Source organism: Eriocheir sinensis, chromosome 42, assembly GCF_024679095.1.
Source record: "Eriocheir sinensis breed Jianghai 21 chromosome 42, ASM2467909v1, whole genome shotgun sequence".
Classification (NCBI taxonomy): Eukaryota; Metazoa; Arthropoda; class Malacostraca; order Decapoda; family Varunidae; genus Eriocheir; species Eriocheir sinensis.
Window position 1 is genome coordinate 3857001 of NC_066550.1, and position 24391 is coordinate 3881391.

The following is a 24391-nucleotide window of genomic DNA, read 5'->3' on the forward strand; positions in this document are numbered from 1 at the left end:
ATATCGCAGTCGTTTGCTGCGGCTAGCAACACACCTCTTTGGCCTCTCATTCCAGCTAGAACTGGCGGCCTGTCCTGACTTGGAGAGGTCAATCGGCTAATCTGGTTGACCACGATCAAAGTTGCCACTAGGACTTACGGTGGTGGCTGCGTATACTCTCTGGAAAAGATAATAGAGAATACGTAGATAAGGAATTAATAAACAGGAAAAATATCTTGTGCGTCAGAAAGAAAAGGAAGAAAAAGAAAACTGGAAAAGATAATAGAGAATACGAAGACAAGGAATTAATAAACAGGAAAAATATCTTGAGAGTCAGAAAGAAAAGGAAGAAAAAGAAAACTGGAAAAGATAATAAAGAATACGAAGAAAAGGAATAAGTAAACAGGAAAAATATCTTGTGCGTCAGAAACGTACATCTGCGGCTGTAGAGCTTTTAACCCCAATGACCAGTCTACCCTTCTGTGTCACCATGATGGATAGAGACATTGGAGTGCGAATTTTTAAACATGCCCATCTACGAGTGGGATCCCATAAGGTTCGGTATTAGGTCCACTTTTGTTTATTATTTATATCAATGACTTAGATACAGGAATTAGTAGTGATGTCAGTAAGTTTGCAGATGATACCAAGATCGGTAGAGTAATTGAGTCGGATCAGGACGCTAGTATTCTCCAGGATGAACTAAACAGATTGTATGACTGGGCGGATAAATGGCAGATGGAGTTCAATGTAGGGAAGTGCAGTATTCTGAGTGTAGGTAGGAACAACCCCTCTCACAACTATTGCTTAAATGACACTCTCATAAGCAGGTCTGGGTGCGAGAGAGATTTAGGGGTCTTAGTGAACTCTGATCTCCGTCCAAGGGCATAATGCATTCAAGCTAGAAATCGAGCAAATAGGGTACTGGGATTTATTTCAAGGAGCGTAAGCAACAGAAGCTATATTTAGCATTAGTTAGACCTCATCTTGACTATGCGGTTCAATTCTGGTCACCTTACTATAGAGTGGATATCAAAATGTTAGAATCAGTGCAGAGGAGGATGACTAAGATGATTCAGGGGTTGAGAAACTTGCCATACGAGGAAAGACTCAAACAGTTAAACTTGCATTCTCCAGAAAGGCGAAGGGTGCGTGGAGACATGATCGAGGTTTATAAATGGATGAAGGGCTTTAATAAGGGAGATATTCATAAGGTTTTGTTGGTAAGAGAACCGGGTAGGACACGAAGTAATGGGTTTAAACTGGATAAATTCAGATTCAACAGGGACATAGGCAAAAATTGGTTTACTAACAGGGTCGTGGATGAGTGGAATAGGCTTAGCAGTCATGTGGTGAGTGCCAATACAATTGTCACATTCAAAAATAGATTAGATAAATTCATGGACAGCGATATTAGGTGGGATTAGATACACGGGAGCTTAGGGTCAACGGAACTGCCTTGTATAGGCCTACCGGCCGTTTGCAAACTCCAACGTTCTTATGTTCTTATGATGAGTTACGCAGCGAACTCAGCCACCCCAAGCTGTATCTTTCTTTCCTCTTCCTTCTCTCCATTCAACGTGCCAAAACCCTGGAAGACCGTGGAGAGTTGTGGGGTTCATTTAAGGTAACTGCATAGGATCGGGCCAACACATAAAAGGAATGGTTCAATTTCCATGACCCTATAATACAAAGCTGAGACTATCATAAGAAGACTTAAGACAAAAAATCAAGCCATTCATTTTTTTTATTGATTTTTAATTTTAAAAACGATAAAGTTTTAATTACTCCTCTAATTTTACTTGTATTGTATATTTCAAAAGCTCATTTTAAAGAAGACTTCCATTTCTATCAAACGGTCTGGGTAAAGTTTAGAATAATGATAACTCCTTTAAGATATAAACAATAATAATAAGATAATAAAAACAACAAATTAATTTCAGGTAAACTTTATTTTTTAAATATAACTAATTTGCCAGGCCTAATTCTTCTGCATATCATACTCTGCAAAATAAACTGAACAGATTTAAAATTGGTTAAAAATAAAATAATGTTATTCCTTATAGAAGCATCAAAACCAGTCAAAAAAGTAATTTCGAGAAAATGACTAAGATTTACTCCTATAACAATCCACTTCACAGAAAATCTTACTTTTAGAGGTTTTATAGTGCTTTTAATGTAGTTTTCAAAATAATAAACATTAAAAATCTGTTGATAATTAAAAAAAAGACAACATTTTTTAATTCAAGTATCCGGAACGTTATGCTGTGGCGCCTGTTGAAATAATGGGAAATGTTGCCACGTCATATAATAAAAAGCTCTATACATCGTCCTAACAGGTTCAAACTCTTCCATACGATCCAAGGGGTGTTTTGAAACATGCGTTTTTTTTTTTTTTTTTTTTTTTTTTTTTACTGGACTGACGTCGTGATGCGCTCTTCTTGGCTATGATCTTTTCTGCCACACACAAGCCCAACGTATCGTACATCAACCAGAATGAGTTTGGTTTTGGATAAAGTTAGAAAAATTATGAAAAAAATTAAATCAAAATCTTCACTACATGATATGGCAACACTCCCATACAGCTGATCCAATCAAATACCTCGCGGGTCATTTGAATACGCACCATATAAAGAATAAAAATACGCCTGGCATAGCTGATGCCTGCAGCCACCTCTACATGCCAGAATTTAGAAATCGACTTCGTGAACCATTTTTGGTATATCAGTGCTATGCAATCACATCTTTGTGCTTCGGTACGGCCATTTCTGTCCAAATGTGTTTACTGTCACTGGGTCAGTATGGCCAGTATTGTCCAACGCGCGCGACCCCAAATGAGTAAAATTGAGGCCGTGGTGACATGTGGCAATCGGCAAGTCACCCCCGGGTCAGTTGACAGCAGGAGCGTCAGGGCTGGATGACACTCGTCACAAATGGGTTTATTTTGCAGCCAAAAATACCCGGTAACAATAATTTTCGAGCGAAAATCAGCTTCTTTCCTCTTACTCTCTTCTACCGCTTACACATCGCTGCAATGTTGCTGCTATTTTTATCTTCTACCACTTTTTTTTTCTGCGCTACCTTTTCTTCTGAACTTGTTAAATGCATGTCTCCAATCATCCTGCGGCCTTACTGCACAAGACTTTCGACACCAGCTCACGCCTTTGCAATCCTTATGCATGAATTAACAGCGTCTTCATGAGTCTTCATTGCTTTCGCTGGTAAATTCTGGAATAGTCTTCCTTTGCCTCTATTTCCACCTCCTTATGACGAACTTTTTCGAGAGGATACTATAAAGAAACCTCATGAACCGCCTCTGAATATTTTTTGGGGGAGAGGAATTTTCTATCACTCTCCTTTTACGAGAGTAGTAGCATTGAAGGCACTATTCCAGTTTTGGTTTGGCTTTGACTGCTGTCTCTGATGTAAAAAAGAAAACTCGCAAACATCAGCTCCTAATATATTTCATAATTGTTAGATGAAGTCATTAACCCGTAGAAGTAATTATTAGAACACAGGGAGCATATTGATATTGTAAGAATTGATGTCAAGATAAGGACCAAGAAAGGGAAAGCTTGCACTGCGGTAATCACTAGTCACTCTTACAGAAGACACACTGGTTTTGGGTGATTAGGGAGACCCAGCCCAGCGAGGCCCTACCCCTGCCACGGCCCGCACACTATACCCACGCAATGAGGGAGGTGGAGGCTGCGCTCGCTGAAGGGATGCGAGGTCTACTCATCTATCAAGAGGTGCAAAACCGGACGAGCAGATTAAAGAACAGGTAGTTTATAAAAGTGTTTATAAGAGATAATTTGTGGGTTTAGGGTTGAATATGGGAGACATAAAATTCTTACTATGAAAAAAATAATCTTATACGTAGATTTGCCTCGACAGCCGAGTGGTGGTGCACAGTGTTGAGATGACAGGAGACGGGTCTTGGCGCCTGAGACTAGCCCTCTCAGGGACCCATAGCCAGCTGAACACGCTGACACCACTGTGGCCAACACCTCCATTCAACCTGATGGGACGAAGACTGAGAATAAATTGTCTCAAGGTAATAACCATCTCACCCCTATGTTGATAAAAAGGAACACGTTCCCGTGATTATTTGTTGAGTATTTACATTTTTCAGTGACACAATTTCACTAAGAATCTGATTAAACGAAGATGGCGGCTCTGTTAAATCGCTCCTAGTGTCTTGTGTTAAAGACTTAATTCCAGAGGAGTGTCTGGCAGCTTCCGACCGATACCTAACCTTTAAAAGCCAAGTCGGGTGACGTACTATCGAAACCAAATGCCTCGAGAACACCAAACTCGAGCTGTCATGAACGGAGACAGGATCTGGCAGCGTCGCTCTTCCTCCCCATCTCCCAGGGGGACGGAAACTGTCAGACGTCTCTTAATACTCTCCAGTGTGTGTGTGTGTGTGTGTGTGTGTGTGTGTGAGAGAGAGAGAGAGAGAGAGAGAGAGAGAGACTGTGTGTGTGTGTGTGTGTGTGTGTGTGTGTGTGTGTGTGTGTGTGTGTGTGTGTGTGTGTGTGTAATCCACCTCTTTCTCCTTTTTTTTCTTCTTTTATACTAAATATCATATTGACGAAATCATTAATACAGCTGTATATTGTTATTATCTTACCATTATTATTATTATTATTATTATTATTATTATTATTATTATTATTATTATTATTATTATTGTTAGTAGTAGTAGTAATAGTAGTAGTAATAGTAGTAGTAGAATGGCATCAATATCTTTATCATTACCATCGTTATTTTTATCATCATAATCATTAGTCAAAGTATTAGGCACTTAATTTACACATCAAGGAAATGAATTTCAAACGCTGACCACTTATATGTTTATTCTTAACAATAATTTCTCAATAATGAGACCATCCTCCTTCGTTTTCAAAGACCTCTGTCAAGCGGTCTGGCATAGAAGTCACCAATTTTCTAATGATCTCTGGCTTAATGCCGGGTCACACGAGCGTTTATTTCGGCAATTTTTTATACTTTCTCACGCCGGTGATTTTGCCTCCGGTGTGGTCACACGACGCTAGCCGAAACAGAGGGCGCGTTTAGGCATATATGTAGAGCGGCAGCAGGTAAAGGCAATTAAGAGAATAGCAATGCAGTTAAATCTTCTTTGATGTCTTGCCGCCAGCTGCTCTTTTGGTGGTCTGGGATTCTTTGAAGGGGTGTGTGTAGTTGTGTGTGTAGTTGTCAGTTTTGCTGGGTTCACACATTCACGATTTATGGTCACGGTGCCCTCCCGACACGCAAAAATGGTCAGTCGGCAGTGTATCCGTGACTATCCTTGACATACCTTGGATTTCCGGCGCGGCATCGTAACCCCGCCGTGGAAAACCTTGGACGTCGGCAGTGTCTCACGATCATTTTGGTCCGAGCAAAATGATCGTGGGTCACCACGACAACTGTCAAATGCCGTGACTATCCGGGATGGCATCGGGAAGGGTCCGGGCTAGCACCTGGAGTCCGTCGGGAACGTCGGTAAGCCATCGCAAATAACCGTGACATTCCGCCGCTCAGCCACGGTATGATAACGTGTGCTGCGGACGCCTACCGACCCCATAAAGCTGTCGGGACGCTGCCGGGCTGGGCCAGTGACCTCCCCGCGCGCACATCACCATGACCCAGCGCTCTGACACCTCCGTGCACGTGTTGCGGGTCGACGGGCTCGAGTTATCAGCCCCTGCAGCAGCCGAGATGGCAACGGAGCAGTCCCAGTCCCCCCTGCAGGAGGAAGGTACCGCTACCCAGACGCAAGAGGTAGCTACTCAGCCCCAGGAAAATGGAAGGAAGAAGGCCGCCACCACTCTCCTCGATGAGGCGGTGGAGATGGACCTGGGGGAGTGGCTGCAGGAGCACCCTTGCCTCCACAACAAGGGGCTCAAGGAATATAAAAACAAAGCCCTCAAGGACCGGCTTTACGAGGTCAGTTTGCTGCCACTAATGACCTAAGTAGCCTTGCCCCTCAATTAACACCTAAGCATCAATATAATCCCCTTTCCTTAACCTGCTGTTGTGTTTAGCAGAGGGAAGGAAAAACATTTGTTCCTCAATCTATTTTATTCACATTCACACAGTGTTAGTATATTAAAAATAACAAAATCATTCACATATTGGTCTAAAATATTATCTCGACAGTACAATCGAAGCCTAAGTCTTTATTTTCAAATGTTTTTATCATTGTCTGCATTCTTTCTTTCATCTTTTTTATTTATATCCAGTATATATTTATAATGAAAAGTAAAGTCTTGGATATTTTAAACACTAAAAAGAGCATTCACATGTTGATTCTTTTAAAACATAACAAAAGCATCCACATAGTCAAAACATTATTTCGACAGGACATACATTTATCTAAATGTAAGTCATACTTTCTGATGGTTTTTATTATCATCTGCATTCTGTCATTAATTTTTTTATTCATAATCAGTATATATCTATACTGAAAAGTATAGTCTTTATATTCTGATCGTTATTACTTCATGGGCACAATATGGTGAATAGTGTTCACAGCAACGCGGAAGGCATACGAAAGGCTTTTGTAAGAATCAGCTGTTGCTAAGAAACGAAGTGTGATCGCAATACGTAGTCCTGCCTCAATGGGCGATCTCCAGAATGTTGTCTGCTTCTCAATGTGTGGGCCAACACGTACAACAATCTCATTGAACAGGTCTTCATCAGTCCTGAGGAAGTTTTTGTACAGCTCTGGATCTTCCTCTGCCAGTTCTTTCATGAGTGTGACAATGACCCAAGATAGGCCGTCTCGTCAGGTAGGGCTTCACCCAAATCCTCTTCTTTTTCGACTTCTTTTTTGTCAGCTGTATCAGTTCCAGTATAGTTTTCTCTATGGCGAGACACTCCATGCTGTGCTTGTGCAGCATCAATATCCTCAGTTTGGCTAGGTCGCTCTCTTCCATGTTGTTGCGTTCACGAGGGACACGTGGACTGGTGCCAGTTCCAAGCAACGCCCCCTTTTTATACATCGGCAGAAATACCAAGATGCTACAACGGTTAGGCGCCGATGTCCGTGAAATACCGGGAAGGCACCTAGGCAAGTCCGTAACTTCATCGTGGTCGTCTTACCTAGACATCTTACCTAGACGGGTTCCACGAGAAGGGAACACCACAAGTGCCAACACGCCTGCAGAATACATATTTGTGTAGTTACTCTTAACACTAAAACTATTAAGCCGCTGCTGGAATGTGTGTTGATTGCACTAAGTAAAGACTAGTTATGTAATATAATGACTTATATGTATATAAGTGAAATAAGTATTTATATTTATATTGCTGTAAGTAGAATAAAGTAATTTAGAGTTAATATGTTCTTTGACCAGAGTGTTTAGGGACTATAGTTAAAATGAGATCATATGAAATTATATATGAGAATACATTGGTATTAGTATGTAGGGGTTAAAATTCGTATATCCTTTGACCAAGGTACTCTGCTAGTTTTCTCTTAAGCACAGTTAAGGATGTTGACAGGATAACTGTGTCTGGCAGGCTATTCCACAAAGCAATCACTCGGACTGAGATGTATCGCCTACGTATTTCTGTGTTGCTGTGGGGTAGAAATATTCTGTGTGAATTTCCACGGGTCCTAGATGATGTCTGGAGGATAAATAACTCAGAGGGTTGCACAGGAGACAGGCCATTGAGAATCTTCCAGACCTTGACTATGTCGGCTCTAAGCAGTCTGCCATGCACAGAAAAAGAGACCCAAGGCATCCAGTCGGGAGGCATAGTCAAGATGCGAAAGTCCAACAATCTTCCTGGTCCATCGTCGTTGGACTCTCTCAAGCATGTCGGTATCACCTACATACCCTGTGTGCCATACAACTGAACAAAATTCCAGCACAGGACGGATATGAGAGGTGAGAAAAGATTTCATAAACTCAGGCTCACGGTTAACTGTGCTCTTAAGTAAATTCGACGAAATTCCTGCAGCTTTATTTGCAAGAGAGAGTATGTGGAGATGAAACTTCAATGAAGTATCAACTTGAACCCCTAAATCTGATGCAGACTGCACAAACTGTAAAGGATTTCCTCTAATATAGTAGTCAGAGAACGGGCCAAGATTTGGAGCAGATCCTCGGCAGAACCTAAGAACACGGGTCTTGTCCGAGTTGAGCCTGAGCCCCCACGATTCCGCACGTGACACCAGAAGGTCTACATCTCTCTGCACAGAAGCAATATCTAACAATGTAAGAGAAGGCGTAGTCTTATTTATCTTTTGGTATATTTTCAGATCATCAGCGAATTTTTTTTATTTACAGGTCAGACCGTGAGCCACAAAGTTAATATAAATGAGAAAAAGGGTTGGTCCAAGGACAGACCCCTGGGGAACTCCACTAGTTACATGCGTAGAATCACTCTCAGAACCCCCAACCACAACCCTCATTACTCTACCGTTCAGAAATCCGTGTATCCAAGAGAGTAAGGGATCCCCTATACCGATGTGGGAGAGCTTACTGATCATAATGTCGTGGGTGGGTCGTGAGTTACCGGCTGTAACCTTGGTGATACACTGTCATTTTCCGTGGCCGCCGTGGTGGGTCGGGAGGGCTCCGTGGTGGGGTCGCGAATGGTCCGGGAACGTCGTTCACGTTCCGCTTTGTACAGCGTTGTACAGCCGCCACAGGGGTAATCCGGCGGTCAGATCGTGGCCAGAGGTCACGGATTAACCACCTGCTCTCCGGGACGCCATCGTGGACCACAAATCGTGAATGTGTGAACCCAGCATTTGTGTGTACATATATGTGTGTGTGGGTGGGGGGATCTCTCTCTCTCTCTCTCTCTCTCTCTCTCTCTCTCTCTCTCTCTCTCACAAAAAAAAGTAACAACGTAAAGGTGTATAAAGTTCATTGAGAAGAAGAAGAAGAAGCGAGAGAGAGAGAGAGAGAGAGAGAGAGAGAGAGAGAGAGAGAGAGAGAGAGAGAGAGAGAGAGAGAGAGAGAGAGAGAGAGAGAGAGATTTACATGGATTTACATAGAAAATCAGACCACACAGACCCCATGGTCCAGACTAGGTGGTCTGTCCTTAAACCTAAGTGATTTTACATTAATCAGATGGCTCCAAAACGTTGCTTTTCTACTCTAGTTAGTATTAAGTTCAAGGAAGTGACAGTCGAGCTTGTTTTAAAGGAGTCAATCGTGTTACACTGGACCACTGATGGTGGGAGCTTATTCCATTCTCGCACTACAACGTTGGTGAAGAAAAATTTGGTGCAGTCTGAATTTACTTGCCTACATTTGAGTTTTGTGCCATTGTTCCTCGTTCGCAAAGTGTCATCGATCATAAACAATTTTGTTCTGTCTACATTCGTGAAACCATTAAGTATTTTAAAACATTCGATCAGTTTTCCTCGGAGGCGACGTTTCTCAAGAGAGAACATGTTAAGGGTGGAAAGCCTTTCTTCGTAGGATTTGTTGCGCAAGGAAGGGATCATTTTTGTTGCTCGACGCTGAACACCTTCTAGTTTAGCAATGTCCTTTGCATGGTGGGGAGACCAAAACTGTACCGCATATTCCAAGTGGGGTCTGACTAAACTATTGTAGAGCGGAAGTATTACATCTTTATTTTGAATAAAAAGTTTCTTTTAATGAAGCCCAACATTCTGTTCGCTTTATTTGCTGCATCGATGCATTGATGTGAGAATTTGAGGTTTGACGCGATTTTAATCCCCAGGTCCTTAACGCATTGAACACTTGTGAGTTTAACGCCGCGTATTTCGTAATCGAACTTCTTATTTTTTGTTCCAACTTGAAGGACCTGGCACTTGTCTACGTTATCCGACCAAGCTGAAATTTTGTGCAAATCCTCTTGGAGGCTTTGCCTGTCTTCGTCAGTGAGAACCGAGTTACCAATCTTTGTGTCGTCTGCAAATTTACTAATGCGATTATTGAGTCCAACATCCACGTCGTTGATGTAAATAATGAAGAGCACTGGGCCAAGAACCGAGCCCTGAGGGACGCCACTAGTGACCGGCGCCCACTCTGAGTTAAATCCGTCAATCACAACTCTTTGTTGTCTGTTGCTCAGCCAATTCGCGATCCATTGGTTTACTTGACCGTCAATGCCTATTTGCTTTAATTTATAAAGTAGTTTATGATGTGGGACTTTATCAAACGCTTTCTGGAAATCAAGATAGACTACGTCCACTGATTTGGTTACGTCATAAATTGAGAAGAGATCGTTATAAAAGGTCAGTAGGTTTGACAGGCAGAATCTTTTGTTACAGAAGCCATGTTGTGAATCTCCAATTAATGAGTGGCTTTCGAGGTAACTCACAATTTTGTCTCTAATTATGCTCTCGAGTAGCTTACCTACAATTGAAGTTAGACTAATGGGTCGGTAGTTACCTGGTATTTTTTTGTCTCCTTTCATAAAAATCGGTGTCACGTTAGCCTTTTTCCAATCCGAAGGGACGATGCCTTGTCGCAAGGACATATTGAATACGGTAGTGAGGGAGGAGAGTATTTCGCTCTTTGTTTCTTTAAGCAATATAGGATATACTTTGTCGGGTCAGGGACTTTTATTTGTTTTAAGTGAATGGAGAGCGTTAAGGACTTCATCGGTTGTTATTTCAAAATTAGGCAATGCATGCTCAAGATTTACAATAGTACTGGTGTTGTTGGTAGCGAGAGGAAGACTGTTAGTATTAAACACTGAGGTAAAGTAATTGTTTAAGAGGTTTGCAATGTGTTGGCTGTCAGTCACTAGTGCACCGTCGCTGTTTGTTAAAGGTCCAATACCACTTTTGATCGCCTTTCTGTTGTTTATGTAACTGAAGAAAGATTTCGGATTATTTTTACAGCTGGCTGCAATATTTTCTTCATATCTACGCTTTGCCTGACCTACTAATCTTTTTACTCGTCGCCTGGCATCATTACAAAGTCTAATGTTTTCGGGCGTGCTTTGTTCTTTCTTTAACCTGTAAAACAATTTTCTCTCATTGACTGATTGTTTAATTTCGCTATTAAACCACGGTGGGCTTTTATTAGTGTTAATTCGCTTCTCGCACAAGGGGACGAATGTGTTCTGCTGAGTGAGTAAGTGATTTTTAAGGCTTAGCCAGGCTTCATCTACGTTGCCGTCATCTGATAGTTGTATTTCTGTTAGTTTTTGTCGGATTTCTACGAAGTTAGCTTTTTTGAAATTGGGCACCTTTACTTTATTTTCAGTCACTGATGATTGAGCTCTAATGTCGACGCGCACTAATTTATGATCGCAAGAACCGAGGTGTTCTCCTACCGTGACACTCCTGACTAGGTTATCCTGGGTCGTTATAACAAGGTCGAGTATATTATTTTGTCGAGTTGGCTCAGAAACCATTTGGCTTAGATAATTTTCTTCTAGAAATTCGATCATTCTATGTGACTCGCCTTCTGTACCTGACAGTGTCGCCCAGTCGATATGGGGGGGGGTTCAAGTCTCCTAATATCAGTGAGTCGTTGTTATTAAGTGACTGCCTTAAGACGCTGTACATTTCAAGGTCGTCATCGAGTGATTGCCCGGGAGGTCTGTAGGTGACAGATATATTTAAATTGACTTTTGCAATGTTTACTCGCACGCACAAATGTTCAACGTTACTGTTTCCCAGTGTTTTGTAAGTGGGTTGCAAATAGCTTTTGACATAAAGGGTGACGCCACCGCCTCTACGGTTTACACGATCTTTGTTGAAGAGTCTGTAGCCATCTATGTTGTATTCGGAACTTAAATCAATATTTGTGGTGTCGATAAATGTTTCGGTTATAGCAATTATGTCAAAATTTTCTGTTAGAGCAAGACATCTCAGTTCATCAAATTTGTTTCTTAGGCTACGCGCATTGAAACTAAAGATTTTTAAGTTATCTAGAGGTTTGGTAATAGAGGTGGTGGTACTTGCGGGATCACGGTTACGGGTTTGTTGCGATGCACGGCGTCTATTTACACGGGCGGGGTGGAGGGACGTGGCTGTGACTCGTTTTTTGCTCGGATGACACGTACTGCGTCGTTGAGGAGCCTTCCGAATCTGGCTGCCCCGATGGAAGAAAGGTGCAATCCGTCCTAAGAGAGAGAGAGAGAGAGAGAGGAGGTGGGAATAAAAAAAGGATTAGGGGGATTAGAAGGGAAAGAGAGGAAGGAGGAAAAGGTGAAACGTTCTCAGTATCGAGAATACAAGACGCGCATGTTCGTCTTCCTCCATATCGAGAACACAAACCGTGTTTTGGACTTGCCGGTGCCGCCGATGGCAAAATTCTCGAGATCGATGATAAAATTGCCGAAATAAACGCTCGTGTGACCAGGCCTTTACTGTGTGTGAGTGACACGGAGGCGTTAGGTATCATCTTCCCGCCCACACCTAATTACCAGAAAGAATGCTCTCTCTCGTTCATGCTGCGATGTGTGAATTAGTGGGCTTGAAGTGAGAAATCATTGACCCGCCCACACCTAATTGCCGGGAATGAAGATCTTTCAATACCTGCCCACGTTGTCACACATAGCAATGGAAGAAGGAGAGAGAGAGAGAGAGAGAGAAAATAATAATAATAATAATAATAATAATAATAATAATAATAATAATAATAACAATAATAATATAACTATGTTAAAGAATACGTCAATATGATAATAAATAAGGATCGATTCTCTCTCTCTCTCTCTCTCTCTCTCTCTCTCTCTCTCTCTCTCTCTCTCTGATCTCCTATTCGGCCTTTGACAATAGATGATGTGATGGGCGGAAGTGCCGGAGCATACTGAAAAAGGGAATTAAAAAAAGAAGAAGGAGGAGAAAGAGGTGGATAACACACTCAAGACACACACCCACACCAACACCCACCCACCTACCCACTGACACACACACACACACACACACACACACACACACACACACACACACACACACACACACACACACACACACACACACACACACACACACATGCAAACCAACACCCACCCACACACACACACACACACACACACACACACACACACACACACACACACACACACACACACATATTCTCTCTCTCTCTCTCTCTCTCTCTCTCTCTCTCTCTCTCTCTCTCTCTCTCTCTCTCTCTCTCTCTCTCTCTCTCTCTCTCTCTTTCACAGACACACACACTGGAGAGTATTAAGAGACGTCTGACAGTTCCCGTCCCCCTGGGAGATGGGGAGAAAGAGCGACCTGCCAGATCTCGTCTCCGTTCATGACAGCTCGAGTTTGGTGTTCTCGAGGCATTTGGTTTCGTCACTAGAATTTTGGCTTGATACTAATACGGAGTAGATTCCATCGCGCGTGTGGTGTCTGCGTTGAAATATGTGTGTCACCTCGTCCCGATGTTTGCGGGAGAGCCGCGGGCAACAAAACGCGGAAGTGAGAAAGTTCAGAAGAGCAGTCAGCATGATAATATCGATAGAAGATAGAAAGAGAGGCAACATGGCGGCGGAGTTTAAGAGGTAGAAGACTGTCAGTATGAGGAGGGGAGTTGATAAGACGAAAAGTCTTTGACTTTACTTTGTCCAAGAGAGCTGTGTGAGTGGAGCCCTCCACACATGTGATGCATACTCCATACGAGGGTGGACAAGGCCCCTGTATATGGACAGCATATGTGCAAGGGAGAACAACTGGCGGAGACGATACAGAACGCCCAACATCGAGGAAGCTGATTTAGTGAGAGAGGAGACATGGAGTTCCCTGTTGAGATTTGGAGTTAAGGATAGACCGAGGATGTTTAGTGTAGGAGAAGGTGACAACTGAGTGTTGTTGAAGAATAGGGGATAGGAGTTTGGAAGATTGTGTCGAGTTAATAGGTGAAAAAATTGAGTTATTGAGGCGTTGAAGGACACCAGGTTCTTATTGCTCCAATCGGAAATGGTAGTAAGGTCTGAGGTTAAGCGTTCTACAGCCTCCAGCCATAATCGTTTAATTCATGTTGAGTTGGCTTTCTATCAAAAGAAGTTGATAAATGCAGAGTAGAGTCATCGGCTTAAGAATGGATAGGACAGTTAATTTTGGAAAGAAGATCATCAATGAACAACAGAAAGAGAGTGGGAGATAGAACTGAGCCCTGAGGAACACCACTGTTGAACAATGACCGTCTACTACAGCAGTGATAGATCGGTCAGAGAGGAAACTGGAGATAAAGGTACAGAGAGAAGGATAGAAACCGTAGGAGGGTAGTTTGGAAAGCAAAGGTTTGTACCAGACAATATCAAAGGCTTTTGATATGTCTAGCACAACTGAGAAAGTTTCACCGAAACGGCTAAGAGAGGATGACCAATTAAGAGTCAGTTAAGAAAGCAACAAGATCGCCAGTAGAACGGCCCTTGCGGAACCCATACTGGCGATCAGATAGAAGGTCAGAAGTGGAAAGGTGCTTTTGAATCTTCCGGTTAAGGATTGATTCAAAAGCTTTATAGACAAGAAAGTAAAGCTATAGGGCGGTAGTTTGAGGGATTGGAACGGGCACCCTTCTTAGGCACAGGCTGTATGTAGGCGTACTTCCAGCAGGAAGGAAAGGTAGATGTTGACAGGCAGAGACGAAAGAGTTTGACCAGGCAGAGTGTCAGCACGAAAGCACAGTTTTTAAAGACAATAGGAGGCACTCCATCAGGTCCATAAGCCTTCTGAGAGTTGAGGCCAGATAGGGCATAGAAAACATCATTCTTAAGAATCTTGATAACAGGCGTAAAGGAGTCAGAGGGGGGATGAGTAGGAGGAATATGCCCAGAGTCGTCCAGAGTGGAGTTGTTATAAAATAATGTAATAATAATAATTATTATTATTACATCACTATATCTACTACGTTTTGTTTGAAATTCATGCAGTTAGTATACCAACATATTCCACATTAACGTTACGCCGTATCATTATTTTTTTCACAGAAACCGACGGTGTTTTTATTCAATGACGGCGAACAACTGGAAGACGCCCAAGGCTACGCGGCAGACATTGTGCAAGAAATCAAGCGTCAACTAAATTTTACCGACATTCTGGTTCCTAACACCGGGTTCGGAGCTTACAGGAATGGCTCTTGGAATGGTATGGTGGGAGACCTTCTTTACGGGGTGAGTATTTAGAGACGATACAGTCAGACCATGCACCGAAAAACAGAAAGGGAGCATCATGGATTAGGGAGTAGAGAAAGTTAAAGATGTCCTAATGACGTTTAATAGTAAGCATTGGAGTTGGACGATTTGTTAGTTAGTATAGTGGAGTTTTGAAGGCATATTATTCATAGAACTGATAGGTAAGGTAAAGGTGGGTACATACGCTATAGCTGCGCGTGGCTGCGGTGCTCACCTCCGATCCGTTGGCACTTTGAACCTGTGGTAAGTAACAACCAATTACCCCGGGACAAGGGACGATGGGAAATCCGTGGTCACCACAGTTTACCTTCTCCAGGTTTTCCCCTGAGCATACAATAAATAGAGAAACCTACTAACCCCTTCCAACATTTATCCCATTTTTCCCTTCATTGATTCTGTACAATAAGTTTAAATAGATAAGTGATAAGGCGCAATAATTATTGTCCCAAATGACAGAGCAAGGTCTAGGCCATATGGCATGTTGGTAACGTGAATATAATTGAAGTGACTGTGCAGCATACTAAAGCCGTCCATTCGCGATCTGATGCCATTAAGACCATTTTATTTCCATTTTATCCCCAACGAAGGACAATGTTTCCACAGAGGGCTGACGTGTCGCCACTGGATTTCACACCAATCTGGCAACGCTCTGTGGTGATCGACTTCGGACGTATCTACAGCACGGACGACGTCGTCATCATCTCCCGCACCCCGCGGGCTTTCGTTAGACCCCTACTGCTGCTGCAAATATTCACTCCGTTTGTACGATGACTTATGGAGAAGTTATTATGAGATTGAATTGACCCATATTTTATCGATTAATAACATAAATAATAGTAATAATATAAAGTATTGTCATCATCATTACCATCAAATGTTTCCATTGGTTTCTGTTCTTTACTTTTGTTTATTGTTTCTTTATTTAATTTCATTATACCATCACGTAAATAGACTTTCATTTTTAAGTCAGTTACTTGCCACTCTGTCACCCTTTTTATTTATCTATTTTCCCCAAGAGTATGGTACCCCAAGCACCGTGTCCTAAGCATTGCTATTTCTTGATTTTGATTCCCTAAGTTATGTTGAGCAGGGTACATTGTTATGTCCCGCATGTCTTATGCCATTATCACGGTTTTTACGGCCCTTATTTTTTTTTTTATCACAGAAAACAGTCATGAGCAAAAAACGAAAAAAATATTGCAAAACTACTGCTCTTCAAAGGAAAGGTGGAAGAGAATCCGAAAAGATTATTAAAAACTAGTTGTAGATATCATAATACCTCTTGAGAAAGTTGAAGTTATAGAAAGGTCACAATGCAGACGAAGGAAGTGTCCCAGAGTTTACCAGCGAAAGTGATGAAAAGCTGAATTTGCTGCTTAACTCGTGCTTAACGGATTTGATCAGCATAAACGAGGTTGCAAAGGCGATGTAGGCATGCAGTCAGCAAGTTTATAAAAAAAAAAGTTAGCGTGCAAGTACCTGCATAGGATGAAATGAGGGGAGCTGATAAAGAGCAGAGCATTTAACTCTTCACTGTCCGAAAGAGCTGTGTGCGTGGAGACACCGAATTATGATATCCATATATACTCCATATAGAGGCAGAGAAGGCTCTTGTATCAATGTATGCGGTTAGCAACTATGAGATCGAAAATATTTTATGGAAACGATACAAAACTCTTAACTTCAGGGAAACTGATTTAGCAAGAGATATGAAGTTTCCAGTTAAGATTTTGAGTTCAGGATAGACCAAGAATGTTGGGTCGACTTGTCATGAGGTAAAATTTGAATTTTGGGGTACTGAAGGACACCAGGTTCTTTCTGCCATATATAGAAATTATAGCAAATGTAAAGGTTAAGCATTCTGTAGCGTCTAACCTTTAGTTATGTAAGTCCTGCTGAGAGAACCTTTTGTAAAAAGATTTGTAAGGAACAGTAAAAATTGTCGGATAAAGAGTGAATAAAACAGGTAGTTCTAGCAATATCACCAAAGAACAATAGTAGGAGAGTGAGAGATGGAATAGAGGCCTGCAGAACACCATTGTTCATAGGTTTAGGGGTAGAACAGTGACCACGGAAATAAATCTGCCTGAAAGGAAATCAATCAATCAAAAGGGGTATGCACCACGGAGGAAGGAGCGGCGTCGCCTCACCCACTTTAGATGCCAATCCATGGAGCCCTTCGAGGAAGTCTCCATGCAAGCCCCTTTCCAGCCTAAGTACCTCTTGGCAGGATCCATCAACTTGTTCAATCCACGAACTGTGTGGACGTCCCCTTGGAAACCTCCGCTCATGATTGTGTTTGACAGAAACAACCATGTCACGTTCTGGGTAAAGTGACAAATACGTTAAACCCAGCTTTTCTTTCATGAACTAAACCGCAATTATACCACAATTCAGTCTCGCAGAGTAATCGCAGTTTGACACAAATTCATTCCAGTGATACCCGATGATTCTGCGTAGGCACCTATTACCAATGACATCAATTTGCCTCTTCAAGTCACTATTTAGTGTTTACGTTCCACAGCCAAAGAGTAAGACGAGCCCAGGCAACTTGAAGGTCTGCATCTTTGTCCTTCTGCACGGGTATCGACGACGTCATACACTCGCGCTGAACGAATCCATAAAATAATCCAACGTAAAACTTCTTAACGAGACCAAACTTTGTTCTCGTTAACAAGATATGTAAAATTTTCCAATACATCAATGTTCTCACTACATGCATGAACAGCCTGTATTGTTTCATATAGTAAGATTCCAAACACCTGTTCCATTGCCTTGGCCCAGGAGACGTAAAGTCCCAGTGGCTTTGCTCAGCGGCTCTAAAGCCATCACCAAAACCTTCAACGAATCCGCGAGGATTACTGCATCATCTGCAAAACAGGGTCAGTGACTTTGATATTGCCAGCAGACGCAGCACAAGTGACAATCGTTCACAAGTATTCCTAAGAACAAGTCTATGCAGGTGTTGAAGGGTAGTGGGGCTCTCGTGAACGGGGATGAAGCTGGACAGGCTAGGCTCCCCCGCCTCAGCCCAACACACACACACACACACACACACACACACACACACACACACACACACACACATGTAAAAAATTCTCTCAGATGTGATGTAGGGGGTGCTTGCGAGCGGGAAATTCGTATGTTAAAAATATTGAAATGATTGAAATTTTTGTATGAGAAATCGTTCATGAATATTGTATTGTTTGTTGATTCCAATGTGTATTGCGTTTTCTGCGATATTAGTCGTGTATATATTTACGATTAAAACAAAAGTGAAGAGAATAGGAAAATAAATTTCTACTGGCAGGTCTTTTCTTTATATCTTCGTTCATGGATGCAAGGCTTTCAAAAATTACCCAATTCTATAATACATAATACTAGAGTCGATCAGCTCACTATAATCTATAAATAATTGATAATGACGTGTAAAAATACATCTCCGCATGCCTCAGTTTGCCTTACTCAGTGTCAGTGTCCATCCCGTCTCTCTCTCTCTCTCTCTCTCTCTCTCAAAAACTATTTCCAACCTACTGACACAACACCAAGAGATGGTAATGTTGAACATTTGTGCGTGCGAGTAAATACTGTGAAAAATAATTTGAATATATCCGTCACCTACAAACCTCTGGGTCAATCTCTCAAAGATGATCTTGAAATGTACAGCGTTTTACGCCAGTCATTTAATAACTGCGACTAACTGATATTAGGAGACTTTTAATCTCCCTCATATTGACTGGGCGACACTGTCGGGTACAGAAAGCGAGTCATATAGAATGATTGAATTTTTAGAGGATAATTACCTAAGTCAAATGGTTACTGAACCAACTCGACAAAATAACACACTAGACCTTGTTATAGCAACTCAGATAACCTAGTCAGTAATGTCACGGTAAGAGAACATCTCGGTTCTTGCGCTCATAAATCAGTGTGCGTCGACGTTAGAGCTCAAACAACAGTGATTGAAAATAAAATCATGGTGTCCAAAGGGCAAATTTCGTAGAAATCCGACCAAAACTTACAGAAATACAACTGTCAGGTGATTGCAATGTAGAGGAAGCCTGGCTAAACTTTAATAATTATTTATTCACTCAGCAGAACACTTTTGTCCCGTTTTGCGAGAAACGAAGAAACACAAATAATTAAAGTCCACCTTGGTTTAAAAGCGAAATCAAACTTTCCATTAAGGAGAGAAATTAGTTTTATAGGTTAAAGAAAGAGCAAAACACGTCGGAAAACAGACTTTATTATGAAGCCAAGCGACGAGTAAAAAGATTAGTATGTGAAGCAAAGCGTAGATATGAAGAAAACATTGCAGCCAACTGTAAAAATAATCCGAAATCTTTCTTCAGTTATTTAAACAACAAAAAAAGGCGACCAGAAGTGGAAATGGACACTTAACAAAGTGTCGTCGAATTAGTGACAAAAAGCCAACGTGTTGCGAATTTGTTAAATAACTATTTTTCCTCAGTTAATACTAGCAGTCTTACCGCCTCTTTCACCAACACCAGCGACGACAATATCACTAATGTAAATCTCGGTTATGCCTTGCCTAACTTTGTAATACCTACCAATGAAGTCCTAACTGCTATCCACTCTCTCAAAATAAAAACAAAAAAGACCAGGACCAGACTATATATCCTATACCACTTAAAAAAAAGAGCGAAATACTCTCCTCTCAAACGGAACTATTTACAAATACTGCCCTCTGACTAGAGCAGCGTTTCCCAACCTTTTCCGACCCTAGCACCCCCTGTAGTCAGACATTGACAGTCCAGCACCCTCTGGTTAATATCTGATCACTAGAAGAATAAAGGAAAGTTAAGTGCACTGCTTGATCATTTATTTTGATGAGTCTTCAGAACTAAAAGCAACTGCAAATATTTTTGATAGAAGAAATAAGAGAACCCGAGAAAAAAAAAATAGCATGGACAAGCTCAAATATACAGAGCTTGGTAATCAATCATACATACATCAACGTGATTTTTGTTGTTGCTTATGTTCAACCAGTTTCTCAATTCGAGAAAAAAAATAGCATGGACAAACTCAAATATACACAGCTGGGTAATCAATCATACATACAGCAATGTGATTTTTGTTGTTGCTTATGTGCAACCAGTTTCTCAATGTGAGGCTTCGTGTTGGTCAGAGCCACCCTCATATCGCGGAGCAATCGAATTTTAAGGCGGTTCCGGGCAGTTGTTTTGAATTGGAGCATTGTGGAGAATGCCTTTTCGCACAGGTAGGTAGTTGGAAATGGGATGATCATCTTCAACGCTCCCTTGCTAGTCCAGTGTATGCTATCAACTGATCACACCAGAAACCAGCCAGCGGTAATGCACGGAATTTTGTTTGACAATCCCATGGTTCACCTGCAGATCAATTAGCTCAGTGGTTCTTAACCTGGGGGGCGCACCCCCCTAGGGGGGCGTGATTGATTTCCAGGGGGGGCGCGAGCCTCAGGTGAAAAGTATACATTTTTTTCAATTATGTGCGTGGGGCAGTACTGTAAAGATAAGTTTATGAAATAATGCAGAAGTATTGACGTTACAAACTCTTGTTTTCAAAAGTCTCCCAGACATACCATTTTCCGTATACATTGACCCCCCCCTGACTGATTGAAAAGAGCAAGAAGAGCCATAACATGGGAGAGTGTCTCATAAAACCAAGTATACTCTGTGCAGCAGAACTCGTTCTGGGGAAATATAGTGCAAACAAGCTTTCCCAAATTTTTCTGTCAAACGATACAGTCAAGAAAAGGATCGATGTTTTGTCTCAAGATATCCAAGATCAAACTCTCGACCAAGTTTTTGCTATCCAGTGTGATGAAACGACTGATATCGCTCAGTGTTCTCAGTTACTGATGTATGCTCGTTTCGTGTCAGGCAACAATATAAAAGAGGAAATTATATTCTGTCACCCCATGGAAGGTTGCACAACAGCAAAAGCTATTTTTCATAATTCATCTAACTTTTTTTCAGGAAAATAAATTTTCTTGGGACTCGCTGGTAGGGGTATGTACTGATGGAGCTCAGCCATGCTTGGTCTGCAGTCTGGGTTCGTCACAAAGGTGAAAGAAAAAAATCCCTCATTAATGAGTAAACACTACATACGTCACCGTGAAACCTCAGCATCCAGAACTTTGCCTGCTGAAATGAGGGATGTCCTGAACGTGGCTATCAAGGTAGTCAACTTCATCAAAGCTGGAGCCTTAAACAGTCGTCTCTTCACACGAACGTACGATGGCTATAGAAAGGGAACATGCTTTATGAGCTACGAGAAGAAATAGCAATATTTCAAGATTCAAAGCAGAAGGCAGACCTTCATGACAAATTCCAGTCTGAAGTCTTTCAGATAACTCTAGCTTACCTGGTGGACATTTTTGAAGCATTGAATGCTGTGAACCTTAAACTACAAGGGAAAAACATCAACATCATCATGCATCATGACACCATTCGAGCCTTCATGGCCAAACTCGACCTCTGGAAATGTCGAATTCAGCAGCGAAATACAGCCAGTTTTAGGAACTTGGATTCTGCTGTCGCTCACAGTAATCTTGACTCTGAGTTAAAGAAACAAATAATCACTCATCTAAGTGACTTGAAAGCAGAATTCATCAAATACTTCCCAGATATAGACGAGAAGCGTGAAGCCTGAAAATTCATTAGGAACCCATTTCAATGTACGTGAGGTAGCTGATGTTGCCGATGAAGTCCAGGAGGAGTTCCTTGAGTTGAGGTTCAACTCCACAGCTAAAGAAGACTTCAAAGATATGGATTTAAAGACGTTCTGGGTCAAGTACCTTCCTGTTTACCCTCTGATCTCACATCAGGCTCTTCGGATTCTAACAATGTTTGGATCCACGTATCTATGTGAAAACGCGTCGCATTACCACGGATATTGTCTAGGGCAACTTTTGTATTTGATAGAACCTCACGTCAAATAACTGGCGAGAAGATATGAGAAAGTAAATAAAGAATGAGTAAGCTGCCATTATGGAATAATCTTTAACATAACGTGTGTAAAAGAAGGGTGGGTACATATTTAAAGTCATGAAGCGAGCATCATGGTTCACCGAACAGCAGAGGATAAATATATTTTAATAGTTATTAAGAATATGAAATGTACATGGGCCGCTTTTATCATGGCTAAAACTGAAAAGAGAAAAATACCCCAAGTAGCAGAGTGACATACCAGGCAGGGAGATGAAACTGAACCATGACCGGAGCGCTAACGTCAGACAGAGAAAGATGGAGAACATCGGGAAAGACCTTTGCCCTTTAGTAGAGAGTACAGATAGTACTGTAGCAAGGGCTCAATATAAGGAGGAGGAGGAGGAGGAGGAGGAGTTGAAATTGGATGGTCCTTGTGGATGGTACATATATAATTGATTCTCAGCAACTACCATGTTCAGACCAACTAGATGGACTTATTGAATGAATCATGATGGCCTTGGTTTTGGTTTAGTTCATGGTTTAATTGTTCTTGAAAGGCCATGGATGAACCTGATGGTTTGGTTTCCTCGCATTCTTGTATATCCCTTTATCCCTGCCAACAGAAGGCCGACTGGCTGGTTTCATTTAGTCTCCTTACACACTTGTGTATCTTTTGAGTCCCTATCTTATGTAGGCCAACATGCTAGCCCTCTGGATATGTTTATGTATCCATTTGTCCCTTTGCAGGTGTGGGCGTCGCTGGTGGCGGTGGCGATAGCGGCGGGCCTGGCGCTGAGCATACTGGTGAAGGCACGAGAGGTGACGCTGCACAAGGAAGGCAGCAAAGGAACCTTCGCTTATTGCCGGGCCACGTTTGGAATATTTGTTTACCAAAGTAAATCTCGCGCACCATAAGTTTCAACAAATTTTCTCACCTGCGCCTTTCTGTAGAATCCCAGCTCTGACCGGCTCCAGGCAGACTTTCCGCACGCCGAAATATTTTGTTTCTAAGTCAATTTTCACCCCAAAGGCACTCATCCTAATAAGTAACATAACAGTGGTTTCGTTATTATTTGTAGTTTTACAAGACATAATATGAATACAAAACAATTAATAGACCCATTTATGGGCGCTGAATAAAGCGCGTATAAATATTTTTTCAAGTTACCTCGTGTCCCCTACTAAACATTTTCTGGGCCAACTTTTCAAGGTACTATATATATTTATAATAGGATTTTACGAGGATTCTTATGCTTCCCTCAAATTTCTAATACGGCAATTAGTACCATGATATGTTAGCGAAAAAGTAAAAACATTTCCCAATACAATGAAGAATGTGCCATTTTTAGTTGCTTATTGCCTATTTTTATTCAAAACTAATGGTAACAACTTTTTAGCACATTGTAAAGCAGAAATCAAGAAAATCTCACGAATTTGGTATCCAATAGGTCGTATAAGTTTCATGTGGTGGAATTTAGTAGTAGAAGACTAGATTTTTAGTGAAAATATCTAACGCACATATTCACGTTTTACACATATTGATCACAATTAAAACAGTGAACAAGCTAGGGGAAATAAAATTAATCTCTTACAGTTTTATTGTAGTGGAATTTAGAAAGTGACGGACAGAATTATTATAAACCGCCAAGCTACGCCTATGGAAACACATAATCTTTTTCACTTCAGGCTATCCGAGCTGCAAAACATATAAGTAAGCTTATAAAAACATTTCCAGTAGCAGTATGTCATGGCAATTATTATATCCTTAGAATTTTAATACGACCATTCATTAGTTACAGTGACAATTGATCAAACGAAAAATACATTCGCTAGATTATAGTATTCTTGTAAAACACCTGATAAAGAGCCCAATTTGTCTGCTGCTGGACTATTTTACCAGCTGCGAGTATGTGCTCCATCAAAAAAAAGTATGTAAACCTGATAGATTTTTCACACACACACACACACACACACACACACACACACACACACACACACACAACACACACACACACACAACACACACACACACACACACACACACACACCGCTCCGGTATCAATCAGTCAATTGAGGCATACGCCGGGGGGCGCGCTGCCTCGCTCACCTTACGCCGTGAAGTCAGGGGATCCCGCAGGGCGAGTCTCCATGCAGGCCCCCTTCCCATCCTTAGTAACTCGTGGAAGGATCTATCGACTTGCTCAACCCATGAACTCTGTGGGCGTCCCCTTGCCCTCGTCCACTTAGGACTGTATCTTACAGAGACAAACCGATGGGCAGGGTCGGCTTCTGGGTAACGTGCCACGAGGCCTATGCAAGCAATAGGCCTCGAATCAGTCTCACGGAGTAGTCGCCGGTTTGACACAAAATCA

At 41.7% G+C, this 24391-nt stretch overlaps 1 protein-coding gene across 1 annotated transcript in view; it reads left to right on the top strand.

The window, feature by feature from the left end:
• Positions 1-24391, top strand: part of LOC127010194 (glutamate receptor 3-like) — an 80169-nt gene that overhangs the window by 9561 nt on the left and 46217 nt on the right. The window contains exons 2-6 of the mRNA XM_050884070.1: positions 3588-3763; positions 3877-4036; positions 14881-15063; positions 15688-15846; positions 22767-22914. Of these exons, the coding sequence (XP_050740027.1) occupies positions 3588-3763; positions 3877-4036; positions 14881-15063; positions 15688-15846; positions 22767-22914 (826 nt within the window). The remainder of the gene's footprint in view (positions 1-3587; positions 3764-3876; positions 4037-14880; positions 15064-15687; positions 15847-22766; positions 22915-24391) is intronic.